At 45.0% G+C, this 22792-nt stretch overlaps 1 protein-coding gene across 1 annotated transcript in view; it reads left to right on the top strand.

The window, feature by feature from the left end:
* LOC130125229 (1-phosphatidylinositol 4,5-bisphosphate phosphodiesterase beta-4-like) overlaps positions 1-22792 on the top strand; it is a 109462-nt gene that overhangs the window by 66510 nt on the left and 20160 nt on the right. The window contains exons 6-25 of the mRNA XM_056294737.1: positions 2478-2537; positions 4214-4357; positions 8591-8670; positions 8788-8841; positions 9417-9498; positions 10058-10158; positions 10691-10748; positions 11826-11934; positions 12387-12597; positions 12992-13085; positions 13305-13384; positions 13572-13656; positions 13750-13840; positions 13980-14075; positions 14372-14520; positions 18903-18998; positions 19185-19329; positions 19965-20049; positions 21303-21427; positions 22588-22639. Coding sequence (XP_056150712.1) covers positions 2478-2537; positions 4214-4357; positions 8591-8670; positions 8788-8841; positions 9417-9498; positions 10058-10158; positions 10691-10748; positions 11826-11934; positions 12387-12597; positions 12992-13085; positions 13305-13384; positions 13572-13656; positions 13750-13840; positions 13980-14075; positions 14372-14520; positions 18903-18998; positions 19185-19329; positions 19965-20049; positions 21303-21427; positions 22588-22639 — 1997 coding nt within the window. The remainder of the gene's footprint in view (positions 1-2477; positions 2538-4213; positions 4358-8590; positions 8671-8787; positions 8842-9416; positions 9499-10057; positions 10159-10690; positions 10749-11825; positions 11935-12386; positions 12598-12991; positions 13086-13304; positions 13385-13571; positions 13657-13749; positions 13841-13979; positions 14076-14371; positions 14521-18902; positions 18999-19184; positions 19330-19964; positions 20050-21302; positions 21428-22587; positions 22640-22792) is intronic.

Genomic DNA, 22792 nt, shown 5'->3' with positions numbered 1-22792 from the left:
ACACCAAGAAATAAAATCGGTGAGAGCACTCCCGTGGACTGGTGGTGAACCTTGGAGAAGTGTCAGCAATGCAGTGTTGTCAGAACATCTGACCAAATCACTGCCCCCCTGAGTGCTCCTGCATCCATCAGTGTACATAATAAAGAGTTAGGGTGAAAGGATGCGTTATATTTTCTTTCTCTTGTTTTAGGAACAAACAAACTCAAACACAACAAACAAATCAAGTGACAGAAAATGCTGTTTACTTAAACTGTGATGTGTCAACAAATTGACATGAACTCCAGTAGGGCATTTCTGCAGTCATGGTTACTCAACAGCAAGATTACTCAAGTATAGATTAACATATATATACTGGAACTGTTGTATGATGTCATACAGATCTGAATACAGCTCGTTTTAGGATGCTAGACATTATTTCAGATGACTTCACCCTGATCAAAATAAAAGCCCTGGCACAAATGATTATTGATGGGGCGTCCGGGTGGCGTGGCAGTTTATTCTGTTGTCTACCAACATGGGGATCGCCAGTTCGAATCCCCGTTTTACCTCTGTCTTGGTCGGGTATCCCTACAAACACAATTAGCTGTGTCTACGGGTGGGAAGCCGGATGTGGGTATGTGTCCTGGTCACTGCAGTAGCGCCTCCTCTGGTTGGTTGGGGCGCCTGTTGGGGGGGGGGGGGGACTGGGGGGAATAGCGTGATCTTCCCATGCACTACGTCCCCCTGGTGAAACTCCTCATGTCAGGTGAAAAGAAGCGGCTGGCGACTCCACAAGTATCGGAGGAGGCATGTGGTAGTCTGCAGCCCTCCCTCAATCGGCAGAGGGGATGAGCAGCGACTGGGACGGCTCGGAAAACAGGATAATTGGCCAAGTACAACTAGGGAGTAAAAGGGGGAAAATTCCAAAGGAAAAAAAAACAAAATTATTATTGATGATATTACTGGCATGGTTGTTACATTATTCAGCAAAAAAAAAAAAATTTAAAAAGCCAAAGTTGTGATTACAATATTGGTTTGAGATTTTATCATTGGCTTTTTACTATATTATCGGCCTTATTACATTTGGTTGATTACGTTATTAGCAGGTAAATATTTTTGGTCTTTACAATGTGCAAGACGGGTGTTTTGTAACGGCAAGTGAGAAGCTATCAGCCCACTATATAGGGAGGAGGCTGCTGTCGCTTGCAGCCGCACTCATCGTCAATTTCATCAAATTCTGGCTTACATAATTCAATTATAACCATCGATGAGGTCACACAGTAGGCATTTGTAGTCTTGTGGGTAAACAAAACTAAACAAAAGACGCTTCACCCCCTGTCACGTTTGAACTCGCAGCAGTGGCCTGGGGATGTTCAAGTGTCTCTAGTCGGTAAATGGCCTCGTCTTGTTTACACATCAAACACTTCAACACTGTTTAAGGAACATGTCAGCAAAACATGGTACATGTTCATTTTCTCGCATATGTAAAAGCTGATGATCGGCCTAGGCTGGAGCCCTAAAATCAGCCCTTGAATTGTCTTGTTTCTGCATCTCTAAGATAGGACTAAGCAACGGGAAATAAAGTCCTGAACTTTAATGGCGATGTGAATGGTTTACCGTTTGAGGTGTCTTCCCACTGCCTGCGTTGGTTTACTTTGCTGTGGAGTTTGTCTTGTATTTCACTTGGTCTGCCATAACGAACGTTATGTTAGGTTTGTAATGATATCATCATCAAACTCACAAACTAGACAAATATGCAAGTCACGCTAGCTCCAGTTTCGGTTTTCTTTATGCATCTTCTTTTTTTTTCCATTGCAAGTAGTCTTACAACACTATGCAAATAACAAAATGTCTGAGGTAATTTGCATAAGCCTGCTTATATTTGGGTCATGTCTTTGTCAGGAATAGCATTTGGCAGGCAATAAGAGGTTGTGCTGTTGCTTCTGCTTGGATTATTACATTCAATCTTCAAAAATCATTAACAAATGGCGCTCAGTTATCTTGTCTCTCTTTCACCTTTTAATGTCTTTTGTCCTCTTTACCCCCCCCCCCATCCTTCTACCATGTTCATTCTGGGCTGCAGGTACACTTGGAAAAACAAGGCCAAATGCCAGCTTCCTAATTTCGTTCTGGGGCGTGCAAAGATGGCCGTGTACCTGAGCAGAAGAAACAGAATGGAGGAAGCTGGGGATGATGATGCTGTTTTTGTGTTCATAAAAATGTTAAGAGCTCGTTTAAAAGTAGATTTTTGCTACTTCAAATTGATGGATGATCTGGAACGTTTTCGCAGTGTGTGGTGTTGTAAAAATGTACTTTGCTGTACTGTGGATGATGAGCTGATCTTGGGGAGTGTCCTGAGATGATTTAAATTCTGTGAATCTGATGTTGCTGATCATGTTGGTCTTTGTGTTGTAATTTTCTTGTGATTTTTATTAAAGTATTGTTGAAAGTCAAAAGTCTCTCTCTCTCTCTCTCTCTCTCCCTCTTTCTTTCCCTAGGAGGGTCAGGTTCTCGAATGTTCCCTCATCAACAGCATTCGGGTTGGAGCCGTGCCAAAGGTGAGACCTTGAAAAAGACAATTTCCTCTCCTGTCCTCCAGCAACCATTACCCTCCACCCTCCCTCCATTGCAACCCCCCCTTCACGAACCTCCTCCTGACCTCTGTCACTACAACCCTTTTTGCTCTAAGTATAATCGGGGGCAGGACTGCTGAATCGGGTACATCGTTCAAACTTGGATCGATCGGCGGATTTGGGAGTTGTGGTTGAGTTCCCTCTGTGGAGCCAGGCTCTCATGTGGCCCGATTCATCCGAGCCGTTTCGACAACACAAACATTAAATATTAAACTTATAAATTTATACAAGACCTTTGGCTGACTTCAGCTGAGGGTTGTATCTGGAACTTTTTGTGGCCTTGGTTCGTGCTTTTGGATCCACTGGGGAATAATGAAAGACTGTGCTGCATGGCTTAGTGCTCCATGGCCTATTATGATAGGCTGCCGGTGAGCCACCGGTTCAAGGAGTTCACAGTTTGGGATCAAACTGCCCGCTGGTACGATATGTATTATCTCTGTCAAGATGACTCCCCTCATCCTGCTATAGGAACTGAATCTCTAATAGCCAAAGCTCACTGACCAGCTGCACCGTATGAGCTGTTTTCAATAAAGCTGGCAGCTAATGTTATCTTAATTTCACTGACATCAGGGCAGACACGCTTAGATACACACATACGCTTCGATACACAAACACTGTCCACAGATGCACACAAACATGTACAGTGGCTACTCTATGTATTAAATATTGACTGGCCACAGTTCAGTGTTGACAGTCATGCATTATGCTTACATGTCTGGCACTGTGTGGACTAGATGAAATATGAACAGGCAGTGAAGCTTTGGGAATGCTCATGTGGATGCCGTCCACTAATTAGGATTTGCTTCCCAGACAGGTTCAACATAAACATGTCAAGCGGCTGAATTCAGGCATCGGTAAAAACCAGTGTGTACACATCCATCACCTGGTGGTGTTTGTATTGCTGGCAGATCTGGAGGCAGCCTGTTTGTAAGGCTGTGTGTGTGACTTATGTGTGTGTATGCATTGGTGTTCCTGTATGTGTACGTCTTAAGTGCACGTATACAGCAGCTGTGGCCTGATACAGCTAATAATTGTAAGGCTGCATTGTGTTCTTTATAAGCAGCGGGCCAAAATCAATTGACAGAAGGGCTTTTCCTCCACGCCTAACGTGGTTATGCAGTCCAAATTAGCTATTTCAGCTAATCCAATGAACAGAAAAAGAATGACGGTAAGGAACGACTGGCTCTAATTTTTTAAAGACCATATTCTGTCACCCGTCATACAGCAAATGACCATTGCTATCTACCGGGGCACAGATGGCGACTGTCAAAATTAGATTAAAAAGGGAGTTTGGTATTGTGAGTACATTTCATTAGATTGTGTGTTTCAGGAACTAAACTTTGGCATGCAGTCACTTGGGGGGGGGGGGACTGACTGCGCTATCACACTGATATGGACTATATTGTACACAATGGACAGGTTTGTGAATAATAACCATAACACTTGCCTTTTTCATTACATATCAGCGTCTTTCCTCCTGTGGCTGTGCCAACCTATCATTTGCCCGCCTTATCTCTCTCTCTGTCTGTCTTCTTGTCCGTGGCTCTATTTTTATTTATCTGTATGCCTCCCCTCTATCTCTCTCTCTCTCTCCCCCTCAGGACCCAAAGATCCTGTCGTCATTCGAGGCCATCGGGAAGACGGAGTCAGACTTGGAGGGCTGCGTCATCTGTATCTGCAGCGGCACAGACCTTGTCAACCTCAGCTTCATGTTCATGGTGGCCGATAGTCCCGACACAGCCAGGGTAAATATCCGCGTGCTACCAGCTCTACAAGAACTTGGCGAGAAACACATCATTTGATGTGTCAATTACATACGTAGGACATTAAATGTAGAAAGGTGCAATGACAGTGATGTTGGCACACGGACTTTGGGGGACAATTTAACACTGTTTCACTTTTGAAACAAAAGGTTGGAGTTAAAACCATCAGTCAGGGGGCGTCCGGGTGGCGTGGCGGTCTATTCCGTTGCCTACCAACACAGGGATCTCTGGTTCAAATCCCTGTGTTATTTCCAGCTTGGTCGGGCGTCCCTACAGAGACAATTGGCCGCGTCTGTGGGCAGGAAGCCGGATGTGGATATGTGTCCCGGTCGCTGCACTAGCGCCTCCTCTGGTCAGTCAGGGCGCCTGTTCGGGGAGAAAGGGGGAACTGGGGGGAATAGCATGATCCTCCAACACACTACATCCTCCTGGCGAGATTCCTCACCGTCAGGTGAAAAGAAGCAGCTGGTGACTCCACATGTATCAGAGGAGGCATGTGGTAGTCTGCAGCCCTCCCCGGATTGGCAGAGGGGGTGGAACAGTGACCGGGATGGCTCGGAAGTGTGGGATAATTGGACGGGTACAACTGGGGAGAAAAAGGGGGGGAAAACCCACACCCGAAATAAATAAATAAATAAAAACATCAGTTACTATGTCACTGACCAGATATTACTTGAGCCTGCCGGATGTCCGGTTCATAACATGGACTTACTCATTTTGAAAATGTATATTGTTGTTGTTGTTCTTTTGAGCTAAGTTTAGTCACGCATACTAAATACAAGATGTCATGCACATTTCAGGTGACTTTCATTATTGGCAGATGATTCTTTCCTATTTAATCGTTACAGATTGGATAAAATAATTTTTTTGTCGTAGATCTTATTGTAGCCACACAGGAAAAATCTGGCCACGTTTTAGTTTTGTCAAATGCTGTGAAGGGCTCCAAAGATCAAATGATAATTGTTTAAGGAATGGTTTGTGTGTGTGTTTTAGTCTCTGTCTGTCTGTCCGTCCGTCCGTCCATCCATCCATCCATCTGTCTGTCCGTCCGTCCATCTGTAGGCGTTATGAGGCCTCCACTGATGGCTAAATAATGTGACCTTCCATTGGCTGTCATGTATAGCCAAGCATTTCATGGAAAATGTCCTCGCAAAGTGCTTCCTAAAAACACTGGGAGCCCGATCCTGGCATTCACAGAATGTTCACCCAGGATTCACACACTGTACCGACCACACAAAGAAGGCCAACAAACTTATCTGGTTGGCTTCAGCGCCGCATCAATGCTGTTTCTGTCACATGTGTTGGCGCTGCAAATAACAATGTGCAACCCCCAAAATACAGCGTTGAATCAATGTTAATGTGGTGGCCTAGCACTCAGCCACTTGGGAAGTACGCCAGCAGAATACTGAATTCAGACACGGAGCACTCTGCCAGGTCAACGGTTCATATGCCGGCACCCACACAAGCCAGAGTTGGCCTTGGTTTTATATGTTTACTGGGGAGGTGTGGTGAGTCAGAGTTTCACTCTCTCTGTCCGTCTGTCTCTATCTCTCTTTATCCCTTCCTGTCTCTCTCTACCCCTTCCATGTCCTCTCTCTCCCTCTCTCTCTCTCTCTCTCTCTCTCTCTCTCTCTCTCTCTCTCTCTCTCTCTCTCTCTCTCTCTCTCTCTCTCTCTCCATATTTGTCAGTCTTTCTCTCTTTTAATTATTGCTTCTCTTTAGCTCACTCTCTTGCGCTTTCTCTCTCTCTCACTCTCTGTTTCTCTCTTCACATTCTCGTGGACACTAGTAAGGCTGTAATTGTTTCAGAAGTTGAGTCCTTTTGACTCTAGGCCATGGAGTGGCTGAGGAGGGGTACCTCTCCAACCACTAATCCCTATCTCCATCTCCACTTCTGTTTCCAAAAATACCCCCACACACAGCTCTCTCTCACTCACACTCACACACACACACACACACACACACACAAACACACACACACACACACACACACACACACACACACACACACACATACACACACACACACTCGCTCTCTCTCTCTGAAGTGTAGCTCTCACCGTAGCCGACATTTCAAATGCTGACCCCTGCTGGCAAATTTCCAGAAAGTGTACACTTTACTTAAAGTACCGCCTCCAGTGCACACTGTAAACGACCGTTTCTAATGGATTGAATCATCTGTTCGGGTCATGGATCGATCTGCCCTGGCAGAATCAAGCCAATCGGATCAGCCCAGAACATGCCAACCCCACCTGCTCCTCCCTGCAGGGTTGGGCCACGTTGCTATCTGCTACTCTGAATGGATGTATTCAAAATAACTGCAGGACCAAGGCAATGAAAAACTTAGGGCTAGGGAAAGGAAAGCAGAAAAATGTCAACTATCTTATATTTTGTATGTTTAGCAAAAACGTGGCCAGAGTGGTCCAAAGGCTCCGCAGTAATTGAGAAATGAAAAGAGCAAATGCAGGAAAAAGCTGTTGGGGTACTTGAAGAACGCAATACTTTTCATTCTTTGGACCTGACGGGGGAAATTAATAGTTGAGGCAGAGCTAAGCTAAATAGAATATGATACGCAAGTACAGTTTAAGAAAAGAAATGCTAAATATTATTTTCAAATGTCTAAATAAACCACGAGTGCTTAATTTACATAAATCACAAGCGACATAGGGAAGTTTCATCAGGTACGATCAACCCTTCTTTTTTTTTTTCTGACGAAAAAATGTGAAAAGGCAATCCATCTATTTGTTCAGATTATTTATAGTTCTGTGTTAATATCCGAGGTGCTGTTACCGATTAGCTGAAAATGCCCTTCACTGTTTGTGTTAGTTACCTGCCATGACAGAATGTTGTTGTGATGAAGGGTGTTATAAATGGTGTTTGTGCCATGAAGCATTCAGTGCCACAAGGATAGCAATAATCTACGTAGAGCAGCGTTCAGCAGACAAGCCTGAAGGTCAGAGCACACACATGCACACTGTGTAAACACATGCACACACACACATGCATTCACACACATGCACTCACACACACACCCACACACACACACACACATATTCAGGTAGATGCCTGCATCCCTTTGGTTTAAAACATTTATCCCCGCTTGCTCAGCTTCCTTCTCTGACTCTCTCTCACTCTATCATTCTCTGTTTCTCTCTGTCTGTCTGTCTGTCTATCTGTCTGTCTCTCTCAACCTCACATACAAACAGAGACTCAAAGGCACCATGACACCATCACCAGCTCACAGCATGAAGGTGGCCCTTAGTAGCAATCCTCAGGATGTGACAGAGTTATTTACATCTCACACACACACACACATACACACACACACACACACATTCAGGTAGATGCCTGCATCCCTGTGGTTTAAAACATTTATCCCCGGTTGCTCAGCTTCCTTCTCTCTCTCTCTCTGTCTCGCTCTCTCTCTGTCATTCTATCACTCTCTCTCTCTGTCTCTCTCTCATTCTATTGCACTCTCTCTCTCTCTCTCTCTCTGTCTTTGTCTCTCTCACACCTCACATACAAACACAGAGACTCGAAGGCACCATGACACCGTCACCAACTCACAGCATGCAGGTGGCCCTTAGTAGCAGTACTCAGGATGTGACGGAGTTATTTACTGTTATTCACACACACACACACACACACACACACACACACAGTCTCAGGGAAATAACATGCTTAACAACATGTATCCACCCGTGGTCCAATATTGCTTTTTAGACAGTGTAAGAGGTGTTCGCAGATTTGTCCTTCTGAGTACCACTTTCTTCCGGTGAAATGGGCCCTCTTGTCCTGCAACACACAAGGCCCTTTTCCAGCTGTTTGTTTACAGTCCCTTCTCATGGCTTCGCATCCATCCTCTCTGTTTATGTCCCTATGTGTGTTTGTGCTTGTATGTTTATGTTTGTATTTCTCTGTCGTTGCATTCTTGAACACAGTTATGTGTGTGTGTAAACTTTCAGGCAATTAATTTGCTTGTGTTTATTCCCTCCCGAGGCAATGCATTTACAAACACTGCTTATTGGCTACCCTCTCGACTATGTGCACATGCGAGTGTGTGTGTGTGTGTGTGTGTGTGGTGTGTGTGCGTGCGTGCGTGCGTGCGTGCGTGCGTGCGTGCGTGCGTGCGTGCGTGCGTGCGTGCGTGCGTGCGTGTGTGTAAGTGACACTCATAACCTGTGCCCTGAGTGCTTGTTATCTGTTTGTTTGTAGAAGTGGACTGATGGGTTGAGGTCAGTGATTCACAACTTTAAGGCCAACAATGTCTGTCCAATGACCTGTCTAAAGAAACAGTGAGTACCCCACATTATATCATAACCACTACCAAATTCTCTGTTTTTGCTCTTGCTTGATTCTCTAATTTTGTTGTTGCTCATATCAACTCTCCTCCTCCTCCTTCTTCCCCCTAGTTGGATGAGAATGTGCTTTCTGACCAACGTGAATGGGAAGATTCCAGTGAGGGGGTAAGAGTGGTTCATTCAGGGGTAATCTTTAAGTGTCCTTTGTTGTCACAGTGGACTTACTGACTTGTCTTCGGGGCGGCACAGTGGCCCAGTGGTTAGCACTGTTGCCTCACAGCAAGAACGTCCTGGGTTCGAACCCCAGGCCATCCTGGGTCTGTTCTGTGTGGAGTTTGTGTGTTCTCCCCGTGTCTGCATGGGTTTTCTCCGGGTGCTCCGGTTTCCTCCCACCATCAAAAAGACATGCATGTTAGGGTTAATACTCCTGTCTGTACCCCAGAGCAAGGCAGTGGAAAGAAGAGCTGGGGTTGGTCCCCAGGGAACTGCAGCTGCCAACTGCTGCTATACAATAGGATGGGTTAAATGCAGAGAACACATTTCATTGTAACTTACAATGACAAAATGACAAAATAAAGTAGCTTTCTTCTTCTTCTTCTCTCTCTCTCTCTCTCTCTCTCTCTCTCTCTCTCTCTCTCTCTCTCTCTCTATATATATATATATATGTATATATATATATATATATATATATATATATATATATATATATATATATATATATGTTGCTCGCTCTCTTGCAGCATCACACGAACGTTTGCATCAGGGAAGACAGAGAAGGGGATCTTTCAGGCCCTAAAGGAGCTTGGTCTGCCCAGTGGCAAGGTCAGACAATGCCAAAGTTTTAACAACCACCACTTGCACCATTTTGCATCCTTGGTCAAATGAACACCAGATGTTTGCTTGGAATTATTCCAACTGGATGTAGCAATACATCGAGACAGAAGCATTTGCATCAGTTGAAAGCAAAAGATGAGGGTCATTCTACAGTAGCTGTTGTCTTCAAAAAAAAAAAGAAGGTGAATTGAGACTGTTTTTATTTATGAGTATGATTCGAGGACAGCAGCAAGATTGGTTCCAAAGGGGACACGATCATTTGCCCATTTAGAGCACATTCCCCTTTGAATGTGGTATACATTCATTTCTATGTTTCTCAAATGAGAAACTTATGTCAACAGTTTTTTGCCTTTTTTTTGTATGCATTTGTAGCCCTGCCCCATAACATCTGCATGGTCTTGAAACAGATGCTGATGGTTGCATTTATCAGTGCTTCTTAGTAAATCCATCTACACTGTGGTTCTCCACAGTGCCTGGCATTGCATTTTCGGGTAAGTGAGTAGTTCTCAAATGTTGTCGGCCGGCGGGGTTGTTTTTTCCTCCTTAGAATGATGAGATTGAGCCATCGGCGTTCACCTTCGACATCTTCTACGCCCTCACGCAGAAGATCTGCCCTCGCACAGACATCGAGGAGCTCTTCAAAAAGATGTAAGTCTCTTCATTTTCAGCCTACCTCTGCTCCCATTTTTATTTTTACACGCAGCGACAACTGCTGTCGTACCCCAAAGTACAATGCTCTGTGATCTTCCAATACATAACTTGGCTGCCAACACCAATGGGTCTCCAGCATGGGACATATTTCATCTGTGTGCCAAAATAGAACAATGATTCCCACCATTGAAATACTCCCCCAGCGTGAGCTACTGTGTCTTCTTGGAAATAATCAGGACAAGTGTGTCTGCGCCTGCTGCACTAACTACCTCTGGGCAGCCTAACCTGCTTCCACAGTTCAACGTTAATTATGTTCAACCTAATGACAACATTGTATAAATGTTATTGAGAATGGTGATATAACATTGTTATCGCTAAACATGTAACATTTAAGTGTGATCCCCTGTCAGACTTGCTGTTCTTGCTTGAAAGTATTAACTGACTGACCGTCTTGCTGACTTGTGACGTTTTCCTGTTTTAAGAGACTTAACATTTTGTCTCTTTTTTTTCCTAATGAATTTCTTTGCAGCAATGGGGACAAAACTGATTATTTAACTGTAGACCAGTTAGTCAGCTTTCTGAATGAAGTAAGCTCTTCATCATTCATTAACTTCTTCTGTGTGACCGCTTGGCCCCCCCCTTGCAGTTCCATTGCCTTCCCCCTTCTCCCGCTGTGGGTAGAAGTTGCCCGTCAGCCTGTCAGATTTAGAATCAGCCAACGCCCCATTAACACCCTACGACAATCACTTAGAGCGACAACTGTAAAATTGACTTTCAGACAGCTTGTAAGGGCAACTTCATCCAACTTCTCTAGTAGTTGCATGCCCCCCCCATACCTAATTGCCCCCTACTGTGGTTTGCCTCCCAATGTCTGATTGGTGTTACCGTGGCAACAGGAGCATGGAGGTTTCTGCCCTGTTGTCTCCTGCCTCGGCTCGCCGTGTTACCTGCTGTCTGCTCCTGTCTGCGGCTGAAAGCTGGCTCTGGCTCTATAGTCCCTCTGCTGCTGTGTGGCTGTGTTCCTGCTATCTCATCACTTGCTCTTTGTATCATGCAAAAATAGACACCCCCCCCCCCCTGTAGAGCTGAGGCTCACTTTTCATTTATACCCACCTGGGGCTCCCGAATGGTCAATGTTAAACTAGTTTCTGTATTTGATGCTGCTGCATTTGGAAATATCGCTGCTTTACTCCCCTTCAACACAAACATCTGCCTTCCCCTTAGCAAACCCTTTGCCAACCCACAGCCCTAGCTAGCACTGCACCTTTTAGTGTGGCTCTCATTTTTATATGCACACGTGTAAGACCTGAAACTATGTGTCCGGTGTAGACGTCAAGTTGTGTCTACTGAAGGCCATATTGTTGAAGCTACTAAGAATAAGAGTACTGACTCGGGAAGGCTGGCCAGGTCAAGTTGCATTTTAAATTCCAGGGTTCAGCTGGCCCCAGAACAGCACTCCAGTTCTTAGATACTTAAATGAATATGGGCTCTACTGGTCCTTCCTCCCATGTCTTTTTGTTCTGTTGGCCTCCCAGTTGTGTGTTAGTGTGAGCTGTTTGTCGCACTATGTCTGTGAAAGGACTTGTGTTGCTCGTGTTTGGCAGGTCTTTATCATTTTGTGTGTGTGTGTGTGTGTGTGTGTGTGTGTGTGTGTGAATCTACAGAATCAGCGCGACCCCAGGTTAAACGAGATCCTGTTCCCGTTCTACGACCCCAAGAGAGCCATGCAGATCGTTGAGAAATACGAGAGAGATTCAGATCTTAAGAAGAAAGGTAAGACGGAGACACGAGAGACTGCAAAGGGAAGGCAAATTGATTTTTGAGGTTGCAGTGCCATCTGTCTGTGAAGCAAGGTAGATACATGAAATCGAACCTCAGTCATATGTATTTCTCTGCTGGAGAGTAAAGCTGGTTTCACTTCATGTAGACCTGAAGGTTCAACAGAGCCTTGCTCTCGAAAGCTTCAGCAAGGCAGATGCTTGATGACAAAGGGAGACCCTCTCTAACTGTCTGGACACCCTGTTGCCACCCTGATATCCCTGAATCGGTTTTGACAGAGCAGTGATATTCACTTGGAACAGGGTGAAGATTTCACCCAATTAACCATCTTCTCTCTCTCTCTCTCTCTCTCTCTCTCTCTCTCTCTCTCTCTCTCTCTCTCTCTCTCTCTCTCTCTCTCTCTCTCTCTCTCTCTCTCTCTCTCTCCTCTCCCTCCTCCACTCCAGGCCTTATGTCCAGCGATGGTTTCTGTCGGTACCTGATGTCTGACGAGAATGCACCGGTGTTCCTGGACCGGCTGGAGCTGTACCAGGACATGGATCAGCCGCTAGCCCACTACTTCATTAGCTCCTCACACAACACTTACCTTACAGGCCGACAGTTCGGGGGGAAGTCCTCCGTGGAAATGTACCGCCAGGTGCTCCTGTCCGGATGCAGGTACCCAGCTCAGGAAAATATAGGTGGTCTGATATGTAAATTTGCATATGCAAACATACAGTATATGCATAGAACACACCCTCGAGGATATAAAAACACTGTACAATGCAGACGCATTTACTCAAAGGCATATTGTCACACATACATGCATGCTTATAGAGACACTGACAGTGTGCACACATTGATGACTCTGTGTGTGTGTGTGTGTGTGTGTACGTGTGCATGTGTGTGAGTGTATACCGATAGTAAAATTAAGCCATAGTCATCCCAACAATTCGGTGTTGGTTTGATTTGTAGAAAGTGTGAAACATCTAATATGCATATGCATACTGGATGTACACTATCTGAATATGTGTGTGTATCAGTGAGGTTTGTGTGTGTGTCCCTTTGTCAGGTGTGTAGAGCTAGATTGTTGGGATGGGAAAGGAGAGGACCAGGAGCCAATCATCACTCATGGCAAGGCCATGTGCACAGACATCCTGTTTAAGGTGAACAAACAAACACACACACACACACAAGGATATACACGCACAATCATTTGGGTGAAAACACAGGTATGCACATTAAGCAAACACATATCTACATGCTTACAAACAAGCATGAATGCAGCGAGACTCATGTTCAGCTACTTTGGCGATATTTCATTATGTAAGCCTGCCCCCTTGTGTTAACAAGTGGGTATAGCAACTATCTCCTCCTTCCAACAGGATGTTATCCAAGCTATCAAAGACACAGCGTTTGTCACATCAGAGTATCCCGTTATCTTGTCCTTTGAAAACCATTGCAGGTAGAGTATGACATTTATTTGATATAATTCATGTCATATTTCAAAGGTTATATTTAAATCAAGGTATTTGTTAGTAATGGTGATTTTGTTTGTGAGTATTTTCTGTGTTTGTTCTGTGTCCACATTCAAACAAATGTATTGGTTTTTCTGTCAGTATACCTTATTAATGTGTGTGTGTGCGTTTCAGTAAACCACAACAGTATAAGATGGCCAAGTATTGTGAGGAGATCTTCGGGGACCTTCTCCTCAGACAACCTCTGGAGGGCTTTCCGGTTAGTATTCATTTCCAGAGCCAACTTGTCAATCATCCCCACAGTTTATTATGCTTGAATGACAGCCAAAAATGGGTGGTTTTTCTCCTGCAGATTGAAGCTGGGCGCCCTTTACCCTCCCCGACTGACCTCAAACGCAAAATCCTCATCAAAAATAAACGCTTAAAACCAGAAGTGGAACAGAGTATGTAGGCAGCATAGCCTTTTTAAATTCCCGGCACATGCTGGTTGCACACCTACAGTCAATACCTATTTGGGCACCATCTTCTGCTGACTTTGTGTGTGTGTTTGTGTTTGTGTGTGTGTGTGTGTGCTTAATACAGAACAGCTGGAGTCCTTTAAGAAGCACATGGAGGCAGGAGAAACCAACACCCCCGCCATCATACTGGGAGAGGAAAATGAGGAGGACACAGAGAATGGTCTGCTTGCTGAATCTGTGTGTGTGTGTGTGTGTGTGTGTGTGTGTGTGTGTGTGTGTGTGTGTGTGTGTGTGTGTTGGGGTGGGGTAGTAAACATGTACATGTACGTCTTTGTATTTGTGAAATGACATACTGTACTGCTCATGCTTTTGGAACAGGACCAGCTTTTAATGTGTATCTGTATAATTAGAGTTGGACTGAGCTAATTATTTTAATGAACAATTAACAAAATTCTTCAGCTGGAAAGCGGTGTACATTAATTGCCATGTGTGTGTGTTTTGTCAATGTGAACGTAGGAGAGAAGGAGCCTGATGACAAGGAGCTGAATTCGGAGGCCCCCAGCAGTCTGTCAGAGGAGCCCAGTGAGAAGGAGGCCAACAGCATTTCCCAGAGCAACACTGTCAGTTCGAGGAAAGAGGGGGAGCACAACAACAGCATCAAGAAGGTTGGCTCGCCATCTAAGGGCACTTAGCAAACAAAAAAACAAGAAAACCAAATACTACTGAATTTCTAGTGCCACGGGCCCATGCTACTGGGCCTCCATATGTAAAAATGAGGTAATGTCATCCATCCATCCATTCTCCAAACCGCTTATCCTTCATCATTGTAAAATCATTTGAGGGCAGCACGGTGGCACAGTAGTGAGTGCGGTGGCCTCACAACAAGAAGGTCCTGGGTTTGAGCCCCCGGGTTGTCCAACCTTGGGGGTCGTCCTGGGTCATCCTCTGTGTGGAATTTGCATGTTCTCCCCGTGTCTACGTGGGTTTCCTCCCATAGTCCAGAGACATGTAGGTCAGGTGAATCGGCCATAATAAATTGTCCCTAGGTGTGAATGTTTCAGTCCTGTGATGGACTGGCGGCCTGGCCAGGGTGTCTCCCCGCCTGCCGCCCAACGACTGCTGGGATAGGCTCCAGCATCCCCGCAACCCTGTGTAGGATAAGCGGTTTGGATAATGGTGGATGGATGTAAAATTGTTTGAAAAGGCAACAGTTTGTCATGGTAATGTACCCTTCAACAAGACACCGAGCCTATACTTGCTTGCTTGTTATAAATTACTCACATAATAGAAATATTTCAGCATTAGATGCCTTTTTGCTCTGAAAATCTGGAAATGGTATGTTGTAAAACTCCCTCAAGAGTTTTATCCAAACAAATCCTTGGCATCCAGAAGGTGACCATACCTCCCTATCCTCAGGAGAGCCATGCCACATCTCGACAGTAAATAAGTGGCTGCCTTTGTGAAACCAATTCCAGAGATATAGACACTTACTTGTCATGGATGCCGATGGTGACGCATGTAGAGTAAGAAGAGCAGTAGAGATGGATTATCTGAGTCATTTCACTAGCGTTGATACAGAGACACATTGCATGCTTTCCATACAAACTGGCACTGTTCAGTACAATGGAGAAACCTGGCACTTACTGCTCTATCTCTTATCTCTAGCACATTATCTTAGATATAGTTAGGCTTATTCCTACAATTGCTTATTTTCTGTTGGTCTTTTACCCTGTTTTGCACACTCTGGCACTTCTCTTTTGCCCCTTTTCCACTACATGGTACCGGCTCAACTCGACTCGACTTTTTTCGTTTCCCATTACCGGGAAGTACCAGCATTTTGGTAACTGTTACCACTTTTCTGGTACCACCTTTGTCGAGGTTCCAAAAAAACTGGAGCGGGTACCAAAATCTACGCGGACCAGCTACACTGAGGGGGCACTGTTACGGTAATGGAAACGACACTCTGCGAGTCAAGTTGGGTTGAGCCGGTACCATGTAGTGGAAAAGGGACGTTTGTGCCAGGTAGGTAGATACACATTATGGTATTATTTGGGTGATGGTGTACATCACCAAAATAGTTCTTAATCTAGCAATAAAAATTAAAAAAAACTTATTGGGTGATTGTGCTTACTGTGGAAAATCAGACCAGTAAAAATGTGCCATGGCCTTTTAAACACAATCACAGAAAGTTGAGTCAGTTCATCTGGACACGTTTATTGAGAGAGAAACGTTTCATCACTCATCTAAGTGACCTCCTCAGTCTCAACTGACTGCAGGTATCCCCACCCTTATAAACAATACAGTGGCATAACGACCAAAAACAGTGATCAGTTTCATATGCTAATTGCCGTGACCATTAACTAGAGTTACAATGGCCATGTGTACTATTCACAGAGGATTGGGGAGTGGTTGCAATCACAGCATTGTAAGATGGTGACAGATGTACTCTTAGCCCCGCCCCCCCGGTTCAGGGATGGTTGTTCCCGCCTCACATAGATGGCCACTTTGACTCCCTATTCAAACCAGCGTTCCTCCCTATCAAGGATGTGCACATCCTCATCCTTGAAAGAGTGGCCACTGGCCTGTAGATGGTGTAGACTGTGGAGTCCTGACCTGATGTGTTAGCTCTTCTGTGTTGTGCCATCCTCTTGGTCAGCATCTGTTTGGTTTCCCTGATGTACAAGTAACAGCAATTAGCGTACACTATATTGCTCTGTTTGTGCCAGGGAACTCGATCCTTGGGGTGGACCACTTTCTGGTGTAGTGTGTTTTGGGGTCTGAAAGCAACTGAGACAGTGTTTTGAAAATACGCATCTCAGCTGTTCCAACACTCCCACCACATACATAATCACCACTGGTTTACACTTAGACAGCTGTCGTCCTCCTCTCTTCGATCAGCTGATGGTACACAGTGCACCAGCCGATCATTGGTTTCGGTGGTTATGCCACTGTATTGTTTATAAGGGTGGGGATACCTGCAGTCAGCTGAGACTGAAGAGGTCACTTAGATGAGCGATGAAACGTTTCTCTCTCAATAAACATTATGTCCAGATGAACTAATTCAACTTTCTGGGATTTTCTCTCCTGGATTTTTGAGCATGCATAAAGACACTTCAACACGGAAGCTTTCAAATACACGAGTTGGACAAAATAACAGAAACAGTAAACAATATATTGATAGGCTATCTCATTCCTGATAAGGAGAAGAGCCACCTTTTGACTTAAAAACAGCTTCAGTCTTTCTTGGTATGCTGTTATGCAAGTCCTGTACTGTGTGCAGTGGGATATTGGACCATTCTTCAAGTAGAAAAGCCTTCAGTTCTTTGACAGCCTATTGAGCTGGATATCTACTTCATTCTCTGCTCTCCAAAACTGCCCATTGTTCATCGATGTTAAGGTCTGTTGATTGAGAAGGTCATGGAGGGCGTTTCACTTCACTTCACTCCCGGTGTTTATGAAACGCGCTTGAATTCGTTTATCTGTGTTCAGGGGCTGTATTTATTTATTTTATTTTATTTTTGGGAAATGGGAACATAATAAGGGAACAGTGTTTGCACCATAGGGTATACCTGGTCCTTTAGGATGGCCTCATATTCCATGGCTATTACATGATGGTGTAGAGCAGTCGTTGTACCGGATGTTTCCATTGAGATGTTCCACATACCATGACGGACCACCACCATGTTGAAAAGTTAGCAACAGACATTGGGGTTTGAGGACATCCTCTGGCTTCCTCCCAACACAAACCCATCCAGGTGTAGGAAAAAGGGTGAGACCACTCATCAGACCACAATAGTGTTGTCCATTACTAATAAATCCAGGTTTTATACTCCTTACACCAGATCATATGTCTTTGTGTGTTTGCCTCGGATACAAGCAGTTTTCCTTTTTTTTTCTGTTCTTTTTTTTGGGGGGGGGTTTCCTCCTTTTACTCCCCAATTGTATCCGGCCAATTACCCCACTCTTCCAAGCCATCCCAGTCGCTGCTTCACCCCCTCTGCTGATCCGGGGAGGGCTGCAGACTACCACATGTCTCCTCTGATACATGTGGAGTCACCAGTTGGTTCTTTTCACCAGGGGAACGTAGCACATGGGAGGGTCACACTATTCCTCCCAGTTCCCCCTCCCCCCTGAACAGGCACCACAACCAACCAGTGGAGGCGCTAGTGCAGCGACCAGGACTCATACCCACATCCGGCTTCCCACCCGCAGACACGACCAATTGTGTCTGTATGGATGCCCGACCAAGCCAGAGGTAACACGGGGATTCGAAGCGGCGATCCCGTGTTGGTAGGCAACAGAATAGACTGCCATGCCACCCGGACGCCCCACAAGCAGTTTTCCAATAACAGCCACTTCCATAAATTCCAGCTTTGTGAAGTTTATGATGAAAGGTTTCCATTGAGACAGTGTCACAGAGCTGCTAATTCAACTCTGTGGTAATTTTTGAAGCTATATTTATGTTGTGATGTGTAGTGTAGTTAGCCTGCTGATTGTCCAGCTATACCTGTTGGTTGATGTAGTTGGTCCATGTGTCATGGTGTTTGAGACTGCTCCTAGTGTCACACTAAATAGTTTTGCAGCTTTTGTGAATGATGACTCTGCAACTTGGACAACAACTATTTGGCCTCTTTGGAAGTTCATATTGTTTTGAAAACATGCATATAAAGTGTTGATTGACAAACCTCTTTTACAGCTGAGCGCATACTGCTAATTGGCATTCAGCTTCATGCGACTCAGTTGTGTAGCTGCCTTTGTCATTTTTATTCAATTGCTTCAAAGTTAAAGTCTTTAATTTGATGTTTCTGTTGTGTCCACCCCTGTATTCCCATTAGGGACCATGTAATGGCTTCAGTTGGTGAACTGGTTGCAGAAATTTAAAGAGCAACTCGACCCTGTTCAATTTTTGAGAGTTTGCTACATCTGATGGTGAAAAGCTATCTATAAAGTATAGGGCTGACCTTGGGACCAAGTGATGTAAGCAAAGCACTTACAGATGAATTGTGTGTGTGTGTGTGTGTGTGTGTGTGTGTGTGTGTGTGTGTAGGTAAATGATGATGAGGTGACAGAGATTTCAGAGGCCACAGAGGCAACAGACGCCACAGACATCTCTGAAGCATCCGACCAGGACAACAACAAAAAGGTGAGCGCAAACCATACACACACACACACACACACACACACAAACTTTCACACATACAGATACACCTGTCTGGAGTTTGACTGTCTGTATGAGGACATAGGGTACCCATGAAGTACACATGTGTACAGATGTGCGTGATGGTCGTATCGGCTGGTATAATATACTACGGTGTGTGTCTTTATGCAGGGTGGGGAGGCAGCAGAAGACTCCGAAGAGGCACTAATAGCCCAGTACACGTACGTGGGAGCCACCACCAACATTCACCCCTACCTCTCAGCCATGGTCAACTACGCACAGCCTGTCAAGTTCCAGAGCTTTGACATGGCAGAGGGTAAACTCCGCGTTCAGCAACTTTCTCGGTTTTTTAGCGCAGCTGATCAATGTGTGGGAAAGGTTTCTTCCAAAAGTGGGAAAAGTTTGTTTTTCTTTGCAGTGTGTGGAAAGAGCTCCTTTATCCTGGGTTAAAGCCGTATTTCTACATGTTGTGTAATTTGCAGAAAATGCTTTGAAGATGATTTAAAGGATTTGCAGGCTTTTGTCTCTTTTGTCCCTATAAATCCCCCAAAAAGTACATACTGTATCTTAAAGCACACACACAATATAGAGTTCAGCAAAATGTTGTTTTGTTACAATTTACATTACACTTATAGAGCCATGCCAAGAGTAAGAGTAAAACTTATATAGAAAACACTCCCTGAATTGACTAAGATAAAACTATAGCTAGATAGTATTCACAAAATAACAGTTCCGCTCTTCCCCATTAAGTTTTAGTTTGTTTTTTTTCCATTCCTTACTATTGGTTGGTTGGAATGATGAGTTAGGAAGTTGCCGTTTCTATTCATTTCCTGTCTTCCATGATTACATGAAGTCTGCTGGAGCCCTACTCAGGCTAAGCACTAATGTATAAAAAACAAAAAACTTTTTCCTCTCATTCTTTCTTGCTTTTTTTTATCCTGTATCTTTCAGAGAGGAACATCTATCATAACATGTCGTCTTTCAATGAGTCGGTTGGCCTGGGCTATCTGAAGACCAACGCCATCGAATTTGTCAAGTATCCTCTGGGCTCTAGGGAACTCACTTGATGGTGTAGCTGAGCTAAAGTAAGAGTGCAGCCATTAGCAGTTGCACTGGAGACTGACATCATCCTGGGTGTATTTAGACACAGTTTAATGTGAGGAAGCACTGACTACGTAGCTCTAGTACTGGTTTATCCCCCTGCTGACTTACTGGGCACAGCCGTCTGTCCGTACAAGCTGTAAAATCAGGAATCAGGAACACTTTATTTGTCATTTATTTCATGTACTTGCATGCATGAAATGAAACGAAACGTCATTTCCCCCGGCCCACAGCAGTGCAACACAAAGACAAAAGCACATATCCAAAAACTACAAGAACTACAAGAACACATATATATCCAAACTAACATAGTATATATCCAAACTAACACATATATCCAAACTAAACAAAAAAATCCCTGCCGAAGGGAACGAACGCTAGCCAGGATGGCTGTCGGAACTGTCAGTGTGCATGGGCTAGCAGTTAGCTTAGCCTGCCCCACTTCCGCATCTTGTCAGACCACCCTCAGTGTTTCCTCTTCGGGCACAGCTCCGGGCAGGGCCGTGGTCCTTGGGCCCACCGGACACAGCAGACCAAGCTCCCTCGGCCGATCCAACACCAGCTGTCCCAGCCAGACACCCTCGACACACCTCCACGCGACGACACCAAAAACACAGTCAACGCCAGGCGAGGCCACCGCCAGACCACCCTCAGTGTTATCAGAACTGCCGGTCTGCATGGGCTAGCAGTTAGCTTAGCCTGCCCCGCTTCTGCGTCCTGTCAGACCACCCTTTGTGTTACCTCCTCGTGTGCAGCTCCGGGCAGGGCCGTGATGTATTCACCAAAAGAGAAGTGAAAAATATGAAGAAAAAAAAAGTTGAGGTTAAACTTCATGGATTTAGGTCACCTAGATATGAGCTGATTGGCGGGACACGGGTAATGTTTATTAACCACATTTTTTTGCACTCTCCTTTGGCGGAAAAAGAACTCGGGGTCTCGAGAGGGCCGGTGTGCTTTTTTTTTTTTTTTTTACCACACACACACACACATATTTGTAATCTCTCCAATGGACCGCCAGACCCCAAGCTGCTCCGCACTAAAAATAGTCCTGCGGTCTGCTTGATGTACACACACACACACACACACACACACACACAAGCATACATGTACACTCGCACGCAGAGGCTTACACAGACAAACTTTCCTCTCCTCTTTTTTTAAATGCCATTTTCCTCAACGTCAGCGCAGCTACAACAAGCGTCAGATGAGCCGTATCTACCCCAAAGGGGGCCGCGTGGACTCCAGTAATTACATGCCTCAGATCTTCTGGAACGCCGGCTGCCAGATGGTCTCGCTCAACTTCCAGACCCCAGGTACCACAGCACGCAGCACTCTGAGCTCACATAAAATGGATGTATACACACACACACACACATGCAGTACTTACATACATGCACAAATACACACGTGGTGTTAACCTTTTTTAACCCAAAATACTTGACTTCAGCTCAAGCCACTGATCATCTGACATTACACATGTATACATGGGTATACACACACACACATACTGTTACTCAACTATCTGTCCCAAAATTACAGCATGCAACATGGGACCTCTGACCTCAAACACACAAACGCACATAGTTACAAACAGTGTAGAAACAAATTGACATTTGGTACTGCAGTACACAATACTGAGCATGAAAAGAATTATGGCCCCTCTCAACCTTTCCACCCTTTTAACATACACACACACACAAATTCATGCACACATAACAACTATTCATTATATTATGTGTTGTGCTGGTTCAGAGATATACCTTTGATCTCTCTAATTGGTATGCATGTCATCCTGCAACATTATGTCATGCAAAAAGTAATGAATGAACCTTTGTGTGCATCATATAAACACACTCACATACCTATTCATACACATGCACACACACACACACACACACACACACACACACACACACACACACACACACACACACACTGTATTCTCTCACACAGACATGCAATCATCCACTGCATTCTCTCTCTCGCAGACACACACACACACACACTTTTATTGTTTCTTTGCTTTGCACCTGCAGACACACTCTCACACGCACACAAGTGCACACACACATACACTCAAGACCAAGTAAGTGATGCCTGTTGTGAAACAGCTGCTGCCCTATGACCAGAGGCGCGGGGGTCAGACCATATGGCCTCCTGTGAGTCGGCATGTGGAGGGAGGGATTGGTGCACACAAAAGACATGCAGGAGTGAATTAAGGATTAGCGGAGGGGAAAACAGAGATGTCGGGGCAATAGAAAAAGCCTCTCCTCTCTTCTCTGTCTCTGCTTTCGGGCAGTGCAAGAGCTCTGTGTCAAAGAAGCCACCAATATCTGTAGTATTCATCACCAAACAGTGCAGATTAAGAATGAAATCATTCATCGTGTAAAAGCTGCCTTTTTTTTGTCATTGGATATCATTCCTTGTCTTACTTACCTCCTCTCAACCCCCTCCCCCCATCTCTGTCTTGCAGATTTGGCCATGCAGTTGAACCAGGGAAAGTTTGAGTACAACGGCTCCTGCGGGTGAGAGCATCACTCCTCCTCGTCCTTCCTCCATCCCCGCTCATCTCGTCCCGTTCCGCCCCTCCTCCCGCTTCGCTCTCCAAAGCTCATCAATTAAAGTGTGTCACATCTCATTAGCGGTTGCCGGCGGTGATCGCAGCCACCGTCCACCCC

The sequence above is a fragment of the Lampris incognitus genome, chromosome 15, assembly GCF_029633865.1.
Source record: "Lampris incognitus isolate fLamInc1 chromosome 15, fLamInc1.hap2, whole genome shotgun sequence".
Lineage (NCBI taxonomy): Eukaryota > Metazoa > Chordata > Actinopteri > Lampriformes > Lampridae > Lampris > Lampris incognitus.
This window is presented reverse-complemented; position numbering and strand designations above follow the sequence as displayed.